Below are 16,442 nucleotides of genomic sequence, written 5' to 3'. Positions count from 1 at the left end.
CAACAACCATTTCCTTGCACTCTGTTGCACCAACACATTATGAAAACTCTCCATTTCTGAAGAAAACAGTTCCAAAATTGCCCACCCTCTCTGCCCCAACTGTATTAGTCAATTTCACCATGTTTACTAGGTCTCCAGAATTATATCCACTTGAGATAATTATCTTTATATTTTCCAGTTTTTCGAGTTTTGGCAGATAGTTAGGCAGAAAGCATGTATCATCCATGCTATTTTTCTAGGAAAATAAGTGCCGGAACTCACCATGAATGCCTCACTTGATCTCTTATAATGGCAATGGTGCCCCCCTGACATTTGGTGAGTTCTGGCTCAAAAACAACCCTGTGTATTGCAATTTGTCAGAATTGCAGTTTTTCAGAATGAGGTTGAAATAAGACACCAAATGATTTCCAAGTTAAATGTTTATTTCGTATTCTATTGCCAAGCATTACATTCCAAGCTAGTGAATGCGGAAAGGGGTTTGTGTGTGTTTGGAAGGTTAGTATCCAACGCGCCCCTGAGCACCGTCTCCTGGAGGATTGTCTGAGCCATTTTTCCAGTGGCCAAGGGGACGCCCTTCTTACTTGCGGAGTTTGTCATGAGTTTCAGCAACGAATTTTGCCATCAGGTGGCCCATTTCATCAAAACTCAGTTTGCCGTCCTTGTTCTTGTCTGCCTCCTTGAACAGCTGGTCTCTCTTTTGTTGCTTCAAGGGAGACTGCGGTGTTGGGGGTGGGGAAATGGAGGAGAGAAGACTTCAGATGTGTTTGTTGCATTTCCCCAGCCAAGTTATGTGTATAAAAATTAATATGCTACAGTAAAGTGTGCACAAATATATCTATCATCTCTATCTATCATCTATCTATCTATCATCTCTATTTATTTATTTATTTATTTATTGATCGATCGATATCTATAATCTATGCAATAATAACATAGAAAAATACAGCTTATTAGGGAAAGGTGCTTTGCAAAAATGTGTATACAGTGGTACCTCGGTTTACAAACACAATTGGTTCCGGAGGTCTGTACTTAACCTGAACCGTATTTAACCTGAAGTGAACCTTCCCATTAACCTGAAGTGAACCTTCCCATTGAAAGTAATGGAAATTGGATTAATCCGTTCCAGACAGGTCCGCAGAGTACTTAAACTGAAAATATTCAAACCGAGGCGTACTTAAACCAAGGTATGACTGTATTGGGCAAAAATGCATACAGTCATACCTTGGTTTAAGTATGCCTCGGTTTGAGTATTTTCAGTTTAAGTACTCTGCGGACCTGTCTGGAACGGATTAATCCAATTTCCATTACTTTCAATGGGAAAGTTCACTTCATGTTAAGTACACTTCAGGTTAAGTACAGACTTCCGGAACCAATTCTGTTTGTAAACCGAGGTACCACAGTACAAAAATATGTTTAAATGAAAGAATTATTTAAAAAAAACATTTTTTTAAATGGATTGCAATGGGGATAACAGAATTTAATACTGAAAAGAGACTGAAACAGACATATCTTCACATCCCTAGATATGCTTTGTTTTCAGAGCATGGTTCAAAGCAGAGACCTGGTGAGATTTCAGCCCCTCCCCCTCTTAACATGGCCAAAGGAACCCTGCCTCTTCTTATCTCCCCCTCACCTCATCAACGTCAGGAAACTGCTCGTCCACCATCTTCTTAAATGCCTGCTTGTCGATGCTTGAAGAATTCCCAGAGTACGTGTAGTAGATGTCAAGGAATTGTTCAACAAGTTGTTGCAACTGAGTCTTGGGCTTGGACATTCCAAAGGTCTTCTGGTGGCAACCTGGGAATCCATAGGAACATATTACTGGCTCTGCCTGGATTATTTGTTGGATAGCTCAATTGGTTAGAGGTTAGTGCTGATAGCAGCAAGGCTGCGGGTTTTATACCCATATGTGACAGCCAGTGTGGTGTAGTGGTTACTCGTAATCTGGGGAACGGGGTTCACCTCTCCGCTCCTCCACATGCAGCTGCTGGGTGAGCTTGGGCTAGTCACACTTCTCTGAAATCTCTCAGCCCCACTCACCTCACAGAGTGTTTGTTGTGGGAGAGGAAGGGAAAGGAGAGTGTTAGCCACTTTGAGACTCCTTCGAGTAGTGATAAAGAGAGATATCACATCCAAACTACTACTACTACTACTACTACTACTACTACTACTACTACTATTATTCCTGCAATGCTTGGGGGTTGGGATTAGATAATCCTCAGGGTCCCTTCCAACTCTGCAATCTTATAATTCTTCAGGATCAATAATAGAGTGTCCATGTGTCCTATTAGCACAGGGCAGCTCTCCATTTGAATTCTATTTTTTATTTAGCTCATTTAAGTGTTGTTCAGATGGCTTACACATAAGAGAAATGGAAATTATGCTGTTTTGTTTGGGTTTTTTTGGTCAGTTAAAGATCCAGCCTTAAAAAGGTGAGAGATGCTGAAGAAGATGTTTAAGTTGGTTATTCCCCAAAGACGCGAAGCCTTTCTTGCAGGGATAATAGGGGCAGACATTCCAAAGACGATGACCAAACTATTTACGTATGTGACAAAAGCAGCTAGAATGATATATGTTCAGGAAAGGAAATTAGAGAAGGTTCCAATGAAGGAGGAACGGCTTCTAAAAGTAATGGAATATTTGGTAATGGCTAAGCTGACAGCAAAATTATGAGACCAAAAGGATGAACTTTTAATAGAAATAATGGATGCCTTTTTTGGACTATTTGAAAAAGAAATGAAATTGTGAGCAGGATTTGAGATATGAGCAGCGGAAGAAAAATGACAAATGAATTGTATTGGAGGGTAAAAAATACTTTGGTTAAAAAATAAGAATTTGTTATATAATGCAGTAGAAAAGGAGTTGGGAAAAAACCACTGGATGTGTTGGTTTTGTCAAAACAAGAAAATATAAATATCCCAGGTGTTGAAGGCTGGATATGCAAAATCTGGAGACCTAGTAAACAAGGGGAAATTGACGGACACAGCCAGGGGCAGAGGAAGTGGGCAGCCTTGGAACCGTTTTCTTGAGAAATTGAGAACTTTCATAATGCATCAGCGTAACAGAGTGCAAGGAAATTGTTGTTGTTCTATGTAAATCCATAGATGCTGCCAGGTATACTCTTAAAAATCTTGGACTGGACACAGCCATGTTGTTCTGCTAGCACAAGGATTTCCTTGCCCCCCCCCCGAAGTCCTTGGCCCCCATCAACTCCAGCCACCATGGTCGATGGTCAAGGATGATGGGAGTTGGAGTCCAGCAACATCTGGAGTGCCACAGGTTGGCCTCCCATCTTTGATCCTACCTCACTGGGTTCTTGTGAGAATCAAAACAAAATGTCGGGGAGGAAATAGAACCTTCTATAAAATCCTGAGCTAAGACCATTGCTAAGACCATTGCTCACTGCCCTTCAACCGTGAAACCTCCCACTGCTACCATCTCCACTAGGGCAGTCAAGGGGTGAGGAACCCATTGCCATGATGTTGGGGTTCATGGGAGTTGTAATGCAAAACATATGGAGAGCACCAGGTCGCGGTAGACAGAACAGGGAGTGCCAATGTGGTGACCCACCAGATTCTGTTAGATCTCCTCGTGCAAAGGAACCCCAGCAGCCAGCTCTCTAATGTGTTCTCTGCTTTTAGGCATGGGGAGGCGTGGGGGACCAGAAAATAAGGGGGGTTCAGTTTTTCTGGGTTTTCATCTATGCAGATGCTCACAAAGTTCTGAGCTTGTCATTATTCTCCACCCTTTCCCGTAAGGTCCCAAGGCAGGTTTCAACCTTAACGCACCATATTAAAAGCCAGCAAAAAGGGGTGCATCTATACTGGAAGCTGTATGATGAGGGTGCTGGATGTACCAATGGAATCAAGTTAAGAAAGGAGATTCCGACTAACCAGGAATAACTTTCTGACAGCAAGAGCTGCTTGACAGTGGAATGGACTCCCTCAGGAAGTTGTAGAATCTCATTCCTTTCAGGTTTCTAAGCAGAGGTTGGATGGTCATCTACAATGCCAGCTTTAGCTGTGATTTCCGCATTGCAAGGCTAACAGGTTGAGGTTGAATCCTGACAAGACAAGACAGAAGTACTGTTTCTGGGGGACAGGAGGCGGGCAGGTGTGGAGGACTCCCTGATCCTGAATGGGGTAATTGTGCCCCTGAAGGACCAGGTGCGCAGCCTGGGAGTCATTTTGGACTCACAACTGTCCATGGAGGCGCAGGTCAATTCTGTGTCCAGGGCAGCTGTCTATCAGCTCCATCTGGTACGCAGGCTGAGACCCTACCTGCCCGCAGACTGTCTTGCCAGAGTGGTGCATGCTCTTGTTATCTCCCACTTGGAGTACTGCAATTTGTTCTACGTGGGGCTACCTTTGAAGGTGACCCGGAAACTACAACTAATCCAGAATGCGGCAGCTAGACTGGTGACTGGGAGCGGCCGTCAAGACCACATAACACCGGTCTTGAAAGACCTACATTGGCTCCCAGTACGTTTCCGAGTACAATTCAAAGTGTTGGTGCTGACCTTTAAAGCCCTAAATGGCCTCGGTCCAGTATAACTGAAGGAGCGCCTCCACCTCCATCGCTCTGCCCGGACACTGAGGTCCAGCACCGAGGGCCTTCTGGCAGTTTCCTCATTGCGAGAAGCCAAGTTACAGGGAAACAGGCAGAGGGCCTTCTCGGTAGTGGCACCTGCCCTGTGGAACGCCGTCCCATCAGATGTCAAAGAGAAAAACAGCTACCAGATTTTTAGAAGACATCTGAAGGTAGCCCTGTTTAGGGAGGCTTTTAATGTTTAATAGATTATTTTATTTTATTTTTCTGTTGGAAGCCACCCAGAGTGGCTGGGGAAACCCTGCCAGATGGGCGGGGTATAAATAATAAATTATTATTATTATTATTATTATTATTATTATTATTATTATTATCATCATCATCATCATCATTACAGGGAATTAGACGATATGACCCTTGGGGTCCCTTCCAACTCTAATATTCTATGATTCTATGATGCACCTCTGTGTGGAAGGAGATTCACAACTAATGGGCTGCCACAGAGAAGGTCTTCTCCAGGCCACCATCACCAACTGAACTCCAGAGAGTGATGGACCTACAAAGAGGCCCGGCCATATCACTTGAGAGGGTCTGCAGGGAAGGAGACATTTAGGGCTTTAAATACCAATGTGAGCACCTTGAATTGTGTTAGAGCTACTGCAACGATGGGGAACCTACAGTCCACCAGATGTTGCCGGACTTGGTCATCTTTGTCCATTGACCATGCTGGCTGGGGCTGGTGGGAATTCGATTCCCGAGCATCTGGAGCCTTGCCTACAGGTTTCTCAGCCCTGCCCTAGCTGATAATCTCAAAAAGGTTTAGCACCCTATGTCCAATGAATAACCCAACAAGAACTCAAGAAAGCTTCCCATAGTTTTCAGCTTACCTTGGTTGGTGATAAACAAGAGAGTTCGAATGCGCCAAAGTTGGATGAAGAGCCCTAAATTGCTCCCACTTCTTATACCCTATCCAGAGTCCTGATCCCACCCCCACTTATGAAATCTTGGCTCCTTCTCAAATGACACTCCCATGTTGAGCACCTGGTGCTCAAGGTATCTGATGGAGATCTTCCTTCAGCAAGGCACCTCTGGGGGCTGGGGCTCCCTCCCTGCTGCTTGTGGCCAATCACCGTTCATCATTTAGGAACAACAGGTTTACACCCGCGGTGCGGCATCTCTTTTCATTGCTCTCTTAGAACTCATTGCTCTCTTAGAACTCATTAATCACATTGCGGTTAAACTGTTTTGTGGATATAGGTGGGGCCCGAAGTTTCTGGAAACAGCATGCATTCTTGCGCAATATGGGTGCTGGGTACATTCTTTGCTGCAATGGTTGGAATGATTTCCATATGCAGCCAACTTATACCCAGAGGAGACCCTGCTAAAACACATAGACTGATGTGAACCATGTGTATTGCAATGGGTTTACTCTGAGTAGGACTACTTCTGGCTACAAGTAGCAATCGATGGATCTATGTAGAACACAGCATCCTCCTGCCTTCCTGTTAATCCTTCATCCCTTTTATCCATCCTCTGGTTCCCTTCCCTGTCCCATCCTCCTTTCTCTCTCCCTCCCATCCCTTCTTTTCTCTTTCCTCAGCTCTTTTCCTGTATTCCACACACCCGCTTCTCCTTCCATCCATTACCATGATTGTCCCCTTACACCATCCTTCCTTTTTATATTTTACCTACTCCTTTTCTCCCTACATCCTTCTCCGCTTTCCACCCTTCTCCTTCATCTTTCACTTTCCTCCTTTCTTCCCTCCATCTTCCCTTTTCCTCTCCTTTGCGTTCATGCTCTTCCTCTCCTCCTCCAACCGGTGACCCTGTAGTAGTGCTCCCCCCCCCATATTTAAGTATACTAAGAGGATTTTAAATTTCTGCCTGAGCGGGAGACCCACACACTTACGTCCCTGTATGTGTTTGTATGCTTCCCTTTGTTTTTGTCTTCCTCTTTTTATTCAGTGAGAGAGAGATTCTATTTTCTCCAAGCATCAGGTGGGTGGGCGGGATTAATCTCGTCTGCTGGCTGTTTTACAAAGAATCAACTTGCTTTACAAAAAAAAGTCCCATACGCCCAAAGACTCTGCGCCTGTTCATGGGGGGGGGGGACAGGAAGCCCAGAGCATCAATTTTTTAGATGTCCCTTCTATGAAGTGATCCTTGATTCCAATCTGGTGAGCAGTGGCGTAGCGTGTGGGGGGCAGAGGGGGCAGCTGCACTGGGTGCAACATCTGGGGTGGGCGTGCTCGCACTCGCAGCTCTGCCCGCCCGCCCAGCAGCCCAAACAGAAACCGTCGCCGGCTCCCCAAGGAAGTTGTCCTTGGCCTCCGATGGGGCCGAAACGCCGCCCGAGCAGAGCCGCCCACGGTCGCCTTGGCTGAGCTGGCCGGGGGAACGTTTCCAGGGCGGAACGGAGCAGCGCCGGGAAGCCGTTTCCACGCCGAGGGGAAGGATTTCGTGGCGCGGCGGCGTCCCCTGGAGGCGCCCACGTGGGCGAGGAGAGAGGAAAAGGAGGGAGGGAGCCAAGTGGATCCGCAATCCTTTAAGTGACTTGCTAACTCATCGGTCTGTGCCATGTATTGTAGAGAGTGCTCTTCTGCTTATATGTTGTCAGCCATTTCTATGTCCAGGACTCCCGCGAAAGGGCAAGCCGATTCCACGCTACGCATGTTTACTCAGAAGTAAGTCCTACCGAGCTCAATGCTCGCAAGGAAGCCTGCGGTCCTTGGCACGCTTGGGTGGGAGGGGAGCGGAGAAAAGAGCCATTGGCTGAGGCGAGATTTACTTCAAAGTAAAAACGTTCATTGGAGCTTGCCGCCGTTAAGGCTTGAAATGGTGGGAAACACACCTCTTATGAAAGATTTAGCAAACAAGGAGATAGTTTTAATCGGTGTTTAAAGCTGTAGAGGCAAGCTTCCGGCCCACACTGAACTTCCTGCAGGAGACAAACCGATGTGGTAGGATTAACTTGATATTTACATAGCTTTCGGTTGAGTCCCGCTAGATTTTACTCAGAGCAGATCCGCTGAAATGAATGTTTGGGATGCCCGTTATTTTCGGTGGTGTCACAGTGGCCGGAGTGGGCTACTTCAGAGTAACGACTCTACACCGCTCTGCATTTTATCTTTTATTGGTGCTGCGTATTTACAGTGCTGAAGGCAATGCTATTTACAAGAACACATCTTCTCAGCTTGAATCAGAACCTCCGAATGGCGTTTGGCGCGTTTTTCTCCAACATAACAACTTTGGGAGACCCATCCTCTTTCCTCTCCTCTTTCTGCGTAATTCCGGAGTTGGGGGGATGGGTCTGCCCCCCTTGCTTGCCCCTTCCTGTCCCACCTGGGACCCTGGCTCCGCTACCTTGTCTGAGCCTCGGACACGACTTCCTGCTTCCCCACTGGAATCGGAACTCTCCCTGCTTTCCCCTGCGCTCGGGGATGGGCTTGAACTCAGGAGGGGAGGGACTTCGCGATATCCTCTGTCCCTCACATCCATCCCCCTCCCAAGCTCCCTTCTCCCCTCCCAGGGGGCTCCCCAGGTGTCGGTGACGACTGAAAGCCTAAAAACTCTGTACCTTCCGAGCCTGTAGGTGTGAACACCTCCCCCCAGTCCTGCGAGCTCCCTCCTTCCGCCTGGGAGGACTGAAATCCCAAAAAGTCTGTGGTGTCAGAGCTGGTGGGGGTAAAAATGCGCTGCCAGTCTGCCTGTTCCTCTGACTGGGTGGACCTCGGAGACGCCCATACTTCATCCTCCTGGTCCTCAAACTCCGCTTCCCATCCCCATGGTGAACTGCTCTCCACTACTTCCTCCCCCTCCCCCTCCCCCTCCCATTCCATGTGCCAGGGCTTGGGTCTGTGTGGGAAGAGGGCGTGAAATTCTTCCACCAAGAATTCCTCCTGTATCTGAGTGGCCGGAACCCATTCATTTTGGGACGGAGGGGCATCCTCCCATGCCATGAGGTACTCCAGGCCCCCCACCCCTCTCCGTGAATCAAGGATGGCCGTGGCCTCATTGAGTTGCTCCCTGCCTCCCCTCTCCCCCCCTCCCTCGGGGGTCTGTTCGCTGTCTCGGAGCCTGCTGCTTTCCCTGTACGGCGACAGCAGCGATCTATGAAATACTGGATGCACCCTCATGTCCTCTGGCAGTGCCAGCCTAAAGGCAACCGGGTTGACCTGTTGCGTGACCGTGAAGGGGCCCAGCCGTCTGGGTGCCAGCTTTTTGCACCTCCCTCTGGTGGGAAGGCCCTCCGAGGACAACCAAACCTTGTCCCCCACCCTGATGACCTCCCCTTGTCGCCTGTGGCGATCGGCCCCCTTCTTGTACGCTTCCTTGGCTCTCTCCAAGTGTTCTCTGAGCTGCTGGTGCACCGTCTCCAGTTCCTCTGCCCAATCCTCTGCCTGTGGGCCCTCCTCCTCCCCCTCCCTCTCCGGGAAAGATCTGAGGTCGCGCCCGTAGTTGGCCTTAAAGGGCGACACCCCTGTGGAGACGTGCACCGCATTGTTGTAGGCAAATTCTGCCAGTGGCAGGCGATCCACCCAGTCCGTTTGCCTCTGGCTGACGTAGCATCTCAGGTACTGCTGCAGAATGGCGTTGACCCTCTCCGCCTGTCCATTGGTCTGCGGGTGCCGAGCCGTCGACAAGCTGACCTCCACCTGCAGGAGGTTCATGAGCCGCCTCCAGAACCTGGAAACAAATTGGCGGCCTCGATCCGAAATAACTCTTAAAGGTAATCCATGCAGTCTGAATACGTGGTCAACAAACAGTTTGGCTGTCTCTTCTGCAGAGACCGCCCTGGCACACGGTATAAAATGGCACATTTTGGACATGAGGTCCACCACCACCAACACTGCGGTCTTGCCCCTGGACGAAGGCAGGTCTGTGATGAAGTCCATGGACACTACTTCCCACGGCCTGTGCGGTGTGGCTAATGGCTCCAGCAACCCTGCTGGTGGTGCTCTGACCACCTTTGCTCGCTGGCAGGTGTCACAGCCCCTTACATAGTCCCGAACATCTTCCCGCACCCCTGGCCACCAGAAGTGTCTCATGACTAGGTGAGTGGTTTTGTCCCTTCCAAAATGACCCGCCGTTGGGTTGTCGTGCATCTGCTTGAGGACCTTACCTCTGAGCTGGTTGGTGGGCAGGTACAGGGCTCCCCTGTAAAAAAGGAGCCCCCCGCATTCCGCAAAGTCTTTTGCTTGCTCCCTCCCCCCTCGTAGGTCTCTGAAGATGCGGGTGGCAAACTCATCTGCTGCCGTCAGTGCTGTGAGTTCTGCCTCGCTCACCACTGCTGCTCCGCAGGACCATGCCGACGGGGGAAACACGTGTCGGGGTGCTGGTGGCAACTCCTCCTCCATGTACTCTGGCTTGCGGGAGAGGGCATCCGCCCTGACATTCTGCTCCCCCGGTATGTAGTGGATGGAGAAGTTGAAGTGCGAGAAGAACTCTGCCCACCGTATCTGCCGCTGGTTGAGCACCCTGGCTGTTCTCCAGAACTCCAGGTTTTTGTGGTCTGTGCACACCTGAATGGGGTGCTTGGCGCCCACCAGGAAATGTCTCCAGTGTTTAAACGCAGAATGGATCACGAGAAGTTCCTTATCAAACACCGTGTAGTTGCGTTCTGGCTGTGTCAGCTTTCTGGAGAAAAAGGCACAGGGTCTCCACTCTCTGTTGGCATCCAGTTGCAACAGGATCGCTCCCAAATCTCTGTCTGAAGCGTCGGTTTCCACGCGTAGGGGCGCATCCTGCACCACGTGGAACAGGTTCTGGTCTGAAGCGCACACCCTCTTGAGGCTTTCGAACGCTGCTTGCGCCTCCTGTGTCCACCTGAACTTCTGCTTGCCTCTCAGGCAGTCAGTGATGGGAGCCGTAACCCGTTAGAAATTCTTGATGAACTTCCTGTAGAAGTTGGCGAAGCCTAGTAGGCGTTGGGCATCTTTGCGCGTCCTGGGGCTGTGCCAGTCCAGGATGGCCTGCACCTTGTCCTTGTCCATCGCTAGCCCCTTGTCTGACAGTTTGTAGCCCAGGAAGTCCACCTCTTTGGTGTGAAACTTGCACTTCTCCAGCTTCACATACAGGTGGTGCTCCTTCAGGCGCTGCAACACCTCCCTGACATCCTTTACATGCTGCACTGGGTCATTGGAGTATATAAGGATGTCATCTAGGAAGACCAAGCAGTTCTTGAAGAGGAGGGACCCCAGGACGTGGTGCATGAAGGCCTGGAAGCATGCTGAGCCCCCTTGCAAACCGAAGGGCATCACCAGATATTCAAAAGAGCCCAGAGGCGTGAACATCGTGGTCTTCCACTCATCGCCTTCCCGGATCCTGATCAAGTTGTACGCCCCCCGCAGGTCGAGCTTGGTGAAGATCTTGCCCCTGCGTGCCGCTGTCAGCAGATCGTCCACTCTGGGCATTGGGAAAGCCACCGGTTCTGTCATGTTGTTCAGGCGTCTAAAATCCACCACCAGGCGGCGCTGTTGCGTGTCTTTCTTGTCCACCCAGAAGACCGGGCTGCCCCCCGCTGCCTTGCTTTCTCTGATGAACCCCCTCTTGAGGTTCTTGTCTATAAACGCACGCAGATCCTCCAGCTCCTGATCTGACATGGAGTACAGCTTGGCTGGGGGTAGCGTGGCCCCCGGCACCAGGTTGATCTGGCAGTCAAACGACCTGTGCGGGGGTAGGTGGTCGGATTCCGCTTCACTGAAGACCTCCTGCAGGTCCCAGTACGGCTTGGGTATCGCCTCACCCCCCTTGATGTGCATGGTGGCCACCGTGGCTATTGGAGGCCCCTCCCCTGGTTGGCGCTGCATGCAATGTTCCAGACAAAAGTCCGATCCAAACGTGATGCATCTCTGGTGCCAACTGATGGAGGGGTCATGGCGCGCCAGCCAGCTCATGCCCAAGACGATAGGGGGGTCGGAGATGGTGGTGACGTTGAATGCCAGTGTCTCTGAGTGTCGCCCCACCGTCATTCTCATGGGGGGGGTCTGGTGGGTGATGGCCCCTCCCAGCAATTCCCTGCCGTCAATGGTGGAGACGTGCAGGGGAAAATCCAGCTGCAGAAGTTGGATCTGGTGCGCTTCCGCAAAGTTTCTCGAAAAGAAGTTGGCAGAGGCACCTGAGTCGATTAACGCGAGGACCATCAGGGGATACCCATTAGGGAGCGTTAGCGTCACTTCTAGAACCACCCCTGCTCTGGGGGGGGTGGGCTGGTGCTGCTCCTCGCTGTGCGGGTGGGTGTGCTGGGGCTGTTGTTTGCCGATTGCGCCTGGCTGCTGCCCCTTGTCTCCTGCAGCCAGGCTGTCTTGTTTCCCTGCTGTGGTGCTGTGTCAGTGGGGGAGGGCACAACCGTTCCCGCCTTTCCTTGCCACTCCCTGCGATGTGGGCAGTCTCTGACGAGATGCTGAGGGGAGTTGCAGAGAAAGCAATTCCCGCCTCTTCCCTCCTTGCGTCTTGGCGCCGCTGGGGTTTGAAAAGCCCCCGCGCGCGCGCTATCAATTTGCATGGGTTCCTGGTCTTGGCTGGCCCCTGTCATGGCCTGGGATGGCTGTTGGGGGAGTGGCTTCTCCTGCGACCGTGGGAACCAAGCTCGCTTTGCGCGTGTTGCTTGCTTGTCGTTCCACCGGGATTCCTGTCTCACCCCCACCGCCAGAGCCGCTTTGCTGAGCTCATCCATGCTATTGGGCTTTGGACCTCTCGAGAGCTCATCTTTGACATCCTCATGCAACCCCAAATAGAACGCAGCTTGCATCGGAGGCGAGTGCGGGTCCCACCCCAGTCTGTGCACCAGCATGGTGAATCTTGACCAATAGTGGCGAACTGTCATTTTTCCTTGTCGCAAATTATGCAGTTCCTCTTTGGTCTGGTCCAGATGGCTATCAGACGCATACATCGTTTTTAAAGCCCCTAAAAATAGTTTGACATCCTTCATGCAAGGATTTTTTGTCGCAATTAACGGTCTAAGCCACTCCCTGGCTGCCCCGGTGAGGTGTTCCACTATAAATGCTACTCTGTGCCCATCATCAGGGAACTCATCATGGTGCAGCTCAAGAGCATACACGATCTCAGTCTCAAAGCCATGATATTCCCTCGGATCTCCATTGAACTTGCTTACTAGGGTCCCTGCTCTCCTTCCTGGTAGCACTTGGAGTTGGGGTCCCCCTCCTCCCTTGTTTTTCTCTGCATCCAGCTTGTTCTGGAGGTCCACTGCTACCGCCCTTAACTGCTGCTCTTTCTCCTGCAGCGCTCTCACCTGTTCCGCAAGGTGTTGCCTGTCCTCCTGGACCTTCTGCGTCTCTTCTTTTGCTGCCTTTAATTCTCCCTGTGCCTGCAACGCCAGTTGCTGCAGGTCTTGCTGGGCTTTCTCTGCGATCTGCCGCCATTTCTCCGCTTCTGGCGCGCTCATCCCGGCAACTCCAAAGTAGCCCAAAAAAAGATTCGGAGGTTGCTGTCACAGTGGCCGGAGTGGGCTACTTCAGAGTAACGACTCTACACCGCTCTGCATTTTATCTTTTATTGGTGCTGCGTATTTACAGTGCTGAAGGCAATGCTATTTACAAGAACACATCTTCTCAGCTTGAATCAGAACCTCCGAATGGCGTTTGGCGCGTTTTTCTCCAACATAACAACTTTGGGAGACCCATCCTCTTTCCTCTCCTCTTTCTGCGTAATTCCGGAGTTGGGGGGATGGGTCTGCCCCCCTTGCTTGCCCCTTCCTGTCCCACCTGGGACCCTGGCTCCGCTACCTTGTCTGAGCCTCGGACACGACTTCCTGCTTCCCCACTGGAATCGGAACTCTCCCTGCTTTCCCCTGCGCTCGGGGATGGGCTTGAACTCAGGAGGGGAGGGACTTCGCGATACCCTCTGTCCCTCACAGGTGGGTTTACTCTGAGTAGAACCAGCATGGGATTCAACCCTTTATCAGGGCAAATAAGTAGTGAAATGCTTAATGCAGGCTGCATTCATTAGATCAAAAATAAAGCCTCCTTGATAAAGATGCAAATTAGAAAAAGTTGTTCCAGCGACAAAATAGCTTCTGTTTTTTTTTTGTTTTTTTTAAATGATTTTTATTGATTTTACAAACAAAACTAAACAGCTACACAAACATACAATATAATACTGTCCCTTCGTTCTCCCTCCACCCACTGGTTCACCTCTGCCACCAGTGAAACCAGTGTGCTTTGAGCAACAAAGGGGTCCATTGTAAGTTGGGTTTAGCCTCCCCCCTCCCTCCTCCCCCCTCTCCCCCCCCTGCCACTGAGAGGACAGGAGTGGAGGAGTTCTGAGGATTGGATTCCCCCAACTCTTTCATAAGTATATCTTAACACAATACAAACATAATACAGACATAATAGGGGAGAGTTTTACCTCCCCAATTCTTATTACCTTAACCTTATACTTGTGACTTCCTCGATAGTCTTCCTCCTGGTTTTCCTTAAAACAAAATCTAAAATTGATGGCGGGTTTTCTATTTCAGATTAAAATCCTTTTCTTATAATATTAACTCAACCCTCCTCCTTTTCCATGCTGCCCTCCCACAGACCCCCTCCTGCCACAAGGGAAATCCGTGAGGCACAGCATTTCCAAGGTTCCATTATATCCCCTCCTTACCCCTCCGAGCACCCCCTGCCACTGAGTATCTCAGAGTAAGGAAAGAAGAGTAGACAGCTTTCTGCCTAAATCTAACTTATCTTACAAAAATTTACATTCACTTAGATTCTTTCCTAAGCTGCTCTTATAATTCCCTCCAGAAAGCACAACTTTTTCCATTCATTTTTAAACTCCATCTCCTCTCCCTAAGTCTTTTCCCCCAATTGGATCAGCATTTCCATTAAACAAGCCAAAATTTCGAAAAACCGTCTCTCAAAACCAAAAACAAAGTCTTTGGTTAATTCACAATTCCACTTACTTTTTTGGAAGTTCAAATTTATTTCGGAAGAATCCGCCGCTTGCCGGGTCGGGACTCGGAGCTTCACTTCTCGGAGGTAAGATCAAGCCCAAAATGGCTCCCGCGGTTCCACCCCACCGGCTCTCGATCGCTCTATTGAGCTCTCGGGCAGCGGGGGATCCGCAAAAAAACGGAGCAGCCGCTGGGCGCATGAGTCACCGGGACTCTCTACCCGGTGTTTTTACGGGGAATCCGCTCGCTCTGCGGACCTCCCCCCCCTCCGCGAAGCCAGGGACATCGGCACGCGAGGTCCCTGCGTCCTTCTCTCCGCCGCGACAGACCGGAAGTGACAAAATAGCTTCTGATGGATATGGCCAGAGGTGTTCTTTGGAAGCAGAATAAAGACAATTCTGACTGGAGTCTCCCACAATGCTTGGAAAAGTGAAAATAAAGAAGACAGTCCTAGCAATTATAAATTATTAGCAAATGCTTGCAACATTTGGTCCAGATAAATATATGGTCTCAGTTGAGTATTGCTCTTTCTTGTTTGGGATCAACACGTGAGACTGGGAATTCTTAATTTTTGCATCAATAGATGAAGGTGATGCTTGAAACGGGCCAGCAAGCCGCCAATGTCCTGCTCTCCCTGGATGAAACTTACGCAGACATCCTGCCTGTCCACACCACCGCCAGCCCCACGTCGGCCTTCGTGGAAGTGCCAGGTGGGCTGCTTGCTCCTCCGGTCAGGCTCTGCAGGGTTGCGAGTTCAAGTGCACTTGCACATGGGCCGCGAATCTGTTCAAAGTGACCAGAGCTCTTTGAGGTCCCAAGTCTCTCATCTTCATGCATGCTCCTGCTGCCTCCCTCTGAGTTGCAGAGCCTGGTTTTTTCTACCAGCCATTCTCCATGGGCTGCAGGCAGTTGGATCTGAAATAGCCTCATTTTAACAATCAAGATGCTAGACCTCATGTTTGAATATACAATTTGAAGAAATTGCAGTTGGCATTTCCTGGAGGCTTTTTAAAAAATATATAGTTTAAGTTCTGATAGCTTTTAATTTCTTTTTAGTGATTATATTTTCCATATTTTTAGCTTGTTGTTGTTGTTTAGTCATTTAGTCGTGTCCAACTCTTCGTGACCCCATGGACCAGAGCACGCCAGGCACTCCTGTCTTCCACTGCCTCCCGCAGTTTGGTCAGACTCATGTTGGTAGCTTCAAGAACACTGTCCAACCATCTCGTCCTCTGTCGTCCCCTTCTCCTTGTGCCCTCCATCTTTCCCAACATCAGGGTCTTTTCCAGGGAGTCTTCTCTTCTCATAAGGTGGCCAAAGTTTTGGAGCCTCAGCTTCAGGATCTGTCCTTCCAGTGAGCACTCAGAGCTGGTTTCCTTCAGAATGGATAGGTTTGATCTTCTTGCAGTCCATGGGACTCTCAAGAGTCTCCTCCAGCACCATAATTCAATTTTTTTAGCTTATTATGTTTTATTTTGATAAACCACCTTGAATCCTGGGATATAAACGGTGATTACAAAAACATATTATCTACACTTGTACTTGAAAGTGAAAAAACTGCTCAAAGTGGTTTACAAAAGGATAAAACAATAAAATTGAGGAAAATTTACCACCATTTTTAAACATACAAAAGGTTAAAATACTAAAGCAGGCTAAAATTTGCACCAAAGTGTTTGAAAATAAACTTGTATTTAGATGCATTTTACTTTAATTACATCAGTATTTTCATAACAAACAATACATGTGCTTAGGGGGTAAGGGTTTCTTTAACTAATCTAGTGGAAGAGACTCGAGTGCTAAAATCCACGGGTTAGGGGGTGCAAATTACTTGCCTTGCCCCGGGTGCTGACAACCCACGCTACGCCACAGCTGGTGAGGCTAGCTGAGCTCACGGAAAAGCAAATAAACATCCTGCTCCTGTTAGGCAAAGATCAGAAGACAACCCAGATGGTCGCCAGATTCCGTGTTCAGATCTGCAGATATAGACCTTCCCCTG

General features: G+C 49.4%; 1 protein-coding gene across 1 annotated transcript; it reads right to left on the bottom strand.

Annotated features, from left to right (window-relative positions):
• Positions 1-404: 404 nt before the first annotated feature.
• On the bottom strand, positions 405-5,578 carry LOC148683168 (protein S100-A9-like). The gene is made up of 3 exons (XM_088660059.1): positions 5,436-5,578; positions 1,634-1,797; positions 405-715 (listed from the first exon to the last, which is right to left on the bottom strand). Exons 2-3 carry the CDS (start codon positions 1,772-1,774, stop codon positions 578-580), a joined length of 279 nt encoding a protein of 92 aa, XP_088516185.1. The 5' UTR covers positions 1,775-1,797; positions 5,436-5,578; the 3' UTR covers positions 405-577.
• Positions 5,579-16,442: the final 10,864 nt, after the last annotated feature.

Source organism: Zootoca vivipara, chromosome 16, assembly GCF_965207765.1.
Source record: "Zootoca vivipara chromosome 16, rZooViv2.hap1.1, whole genome shotgun sequence".
Lineage (NCBI taxonomy): Eukaryota > Metazoa > Chordata > Lepidosauria > Squamata > Lacertidae > Zootoca > Zootoca vivipara.
Note: the sequence above shows the minus strand (reverse complement) of the source record. Positions and strands in the feature narration are given on the sequence as shown.

Coding starts and splice junctions, on each gene's coding strand:
- LOC148683168 (XM_088660059.1), bottom strand. CDS start 1,774: ATGTCCAAGCCCAAGACTCAGTTGCAACAACTTGTTGAACAATTCCTT. Junction 716..1,633: donor AGTTTCCTGACGTTGATGAG/GTGAGGGGGAGA, acceptor CCAACACCGCAG/TCTCCCTTGAAGCAACAAAA.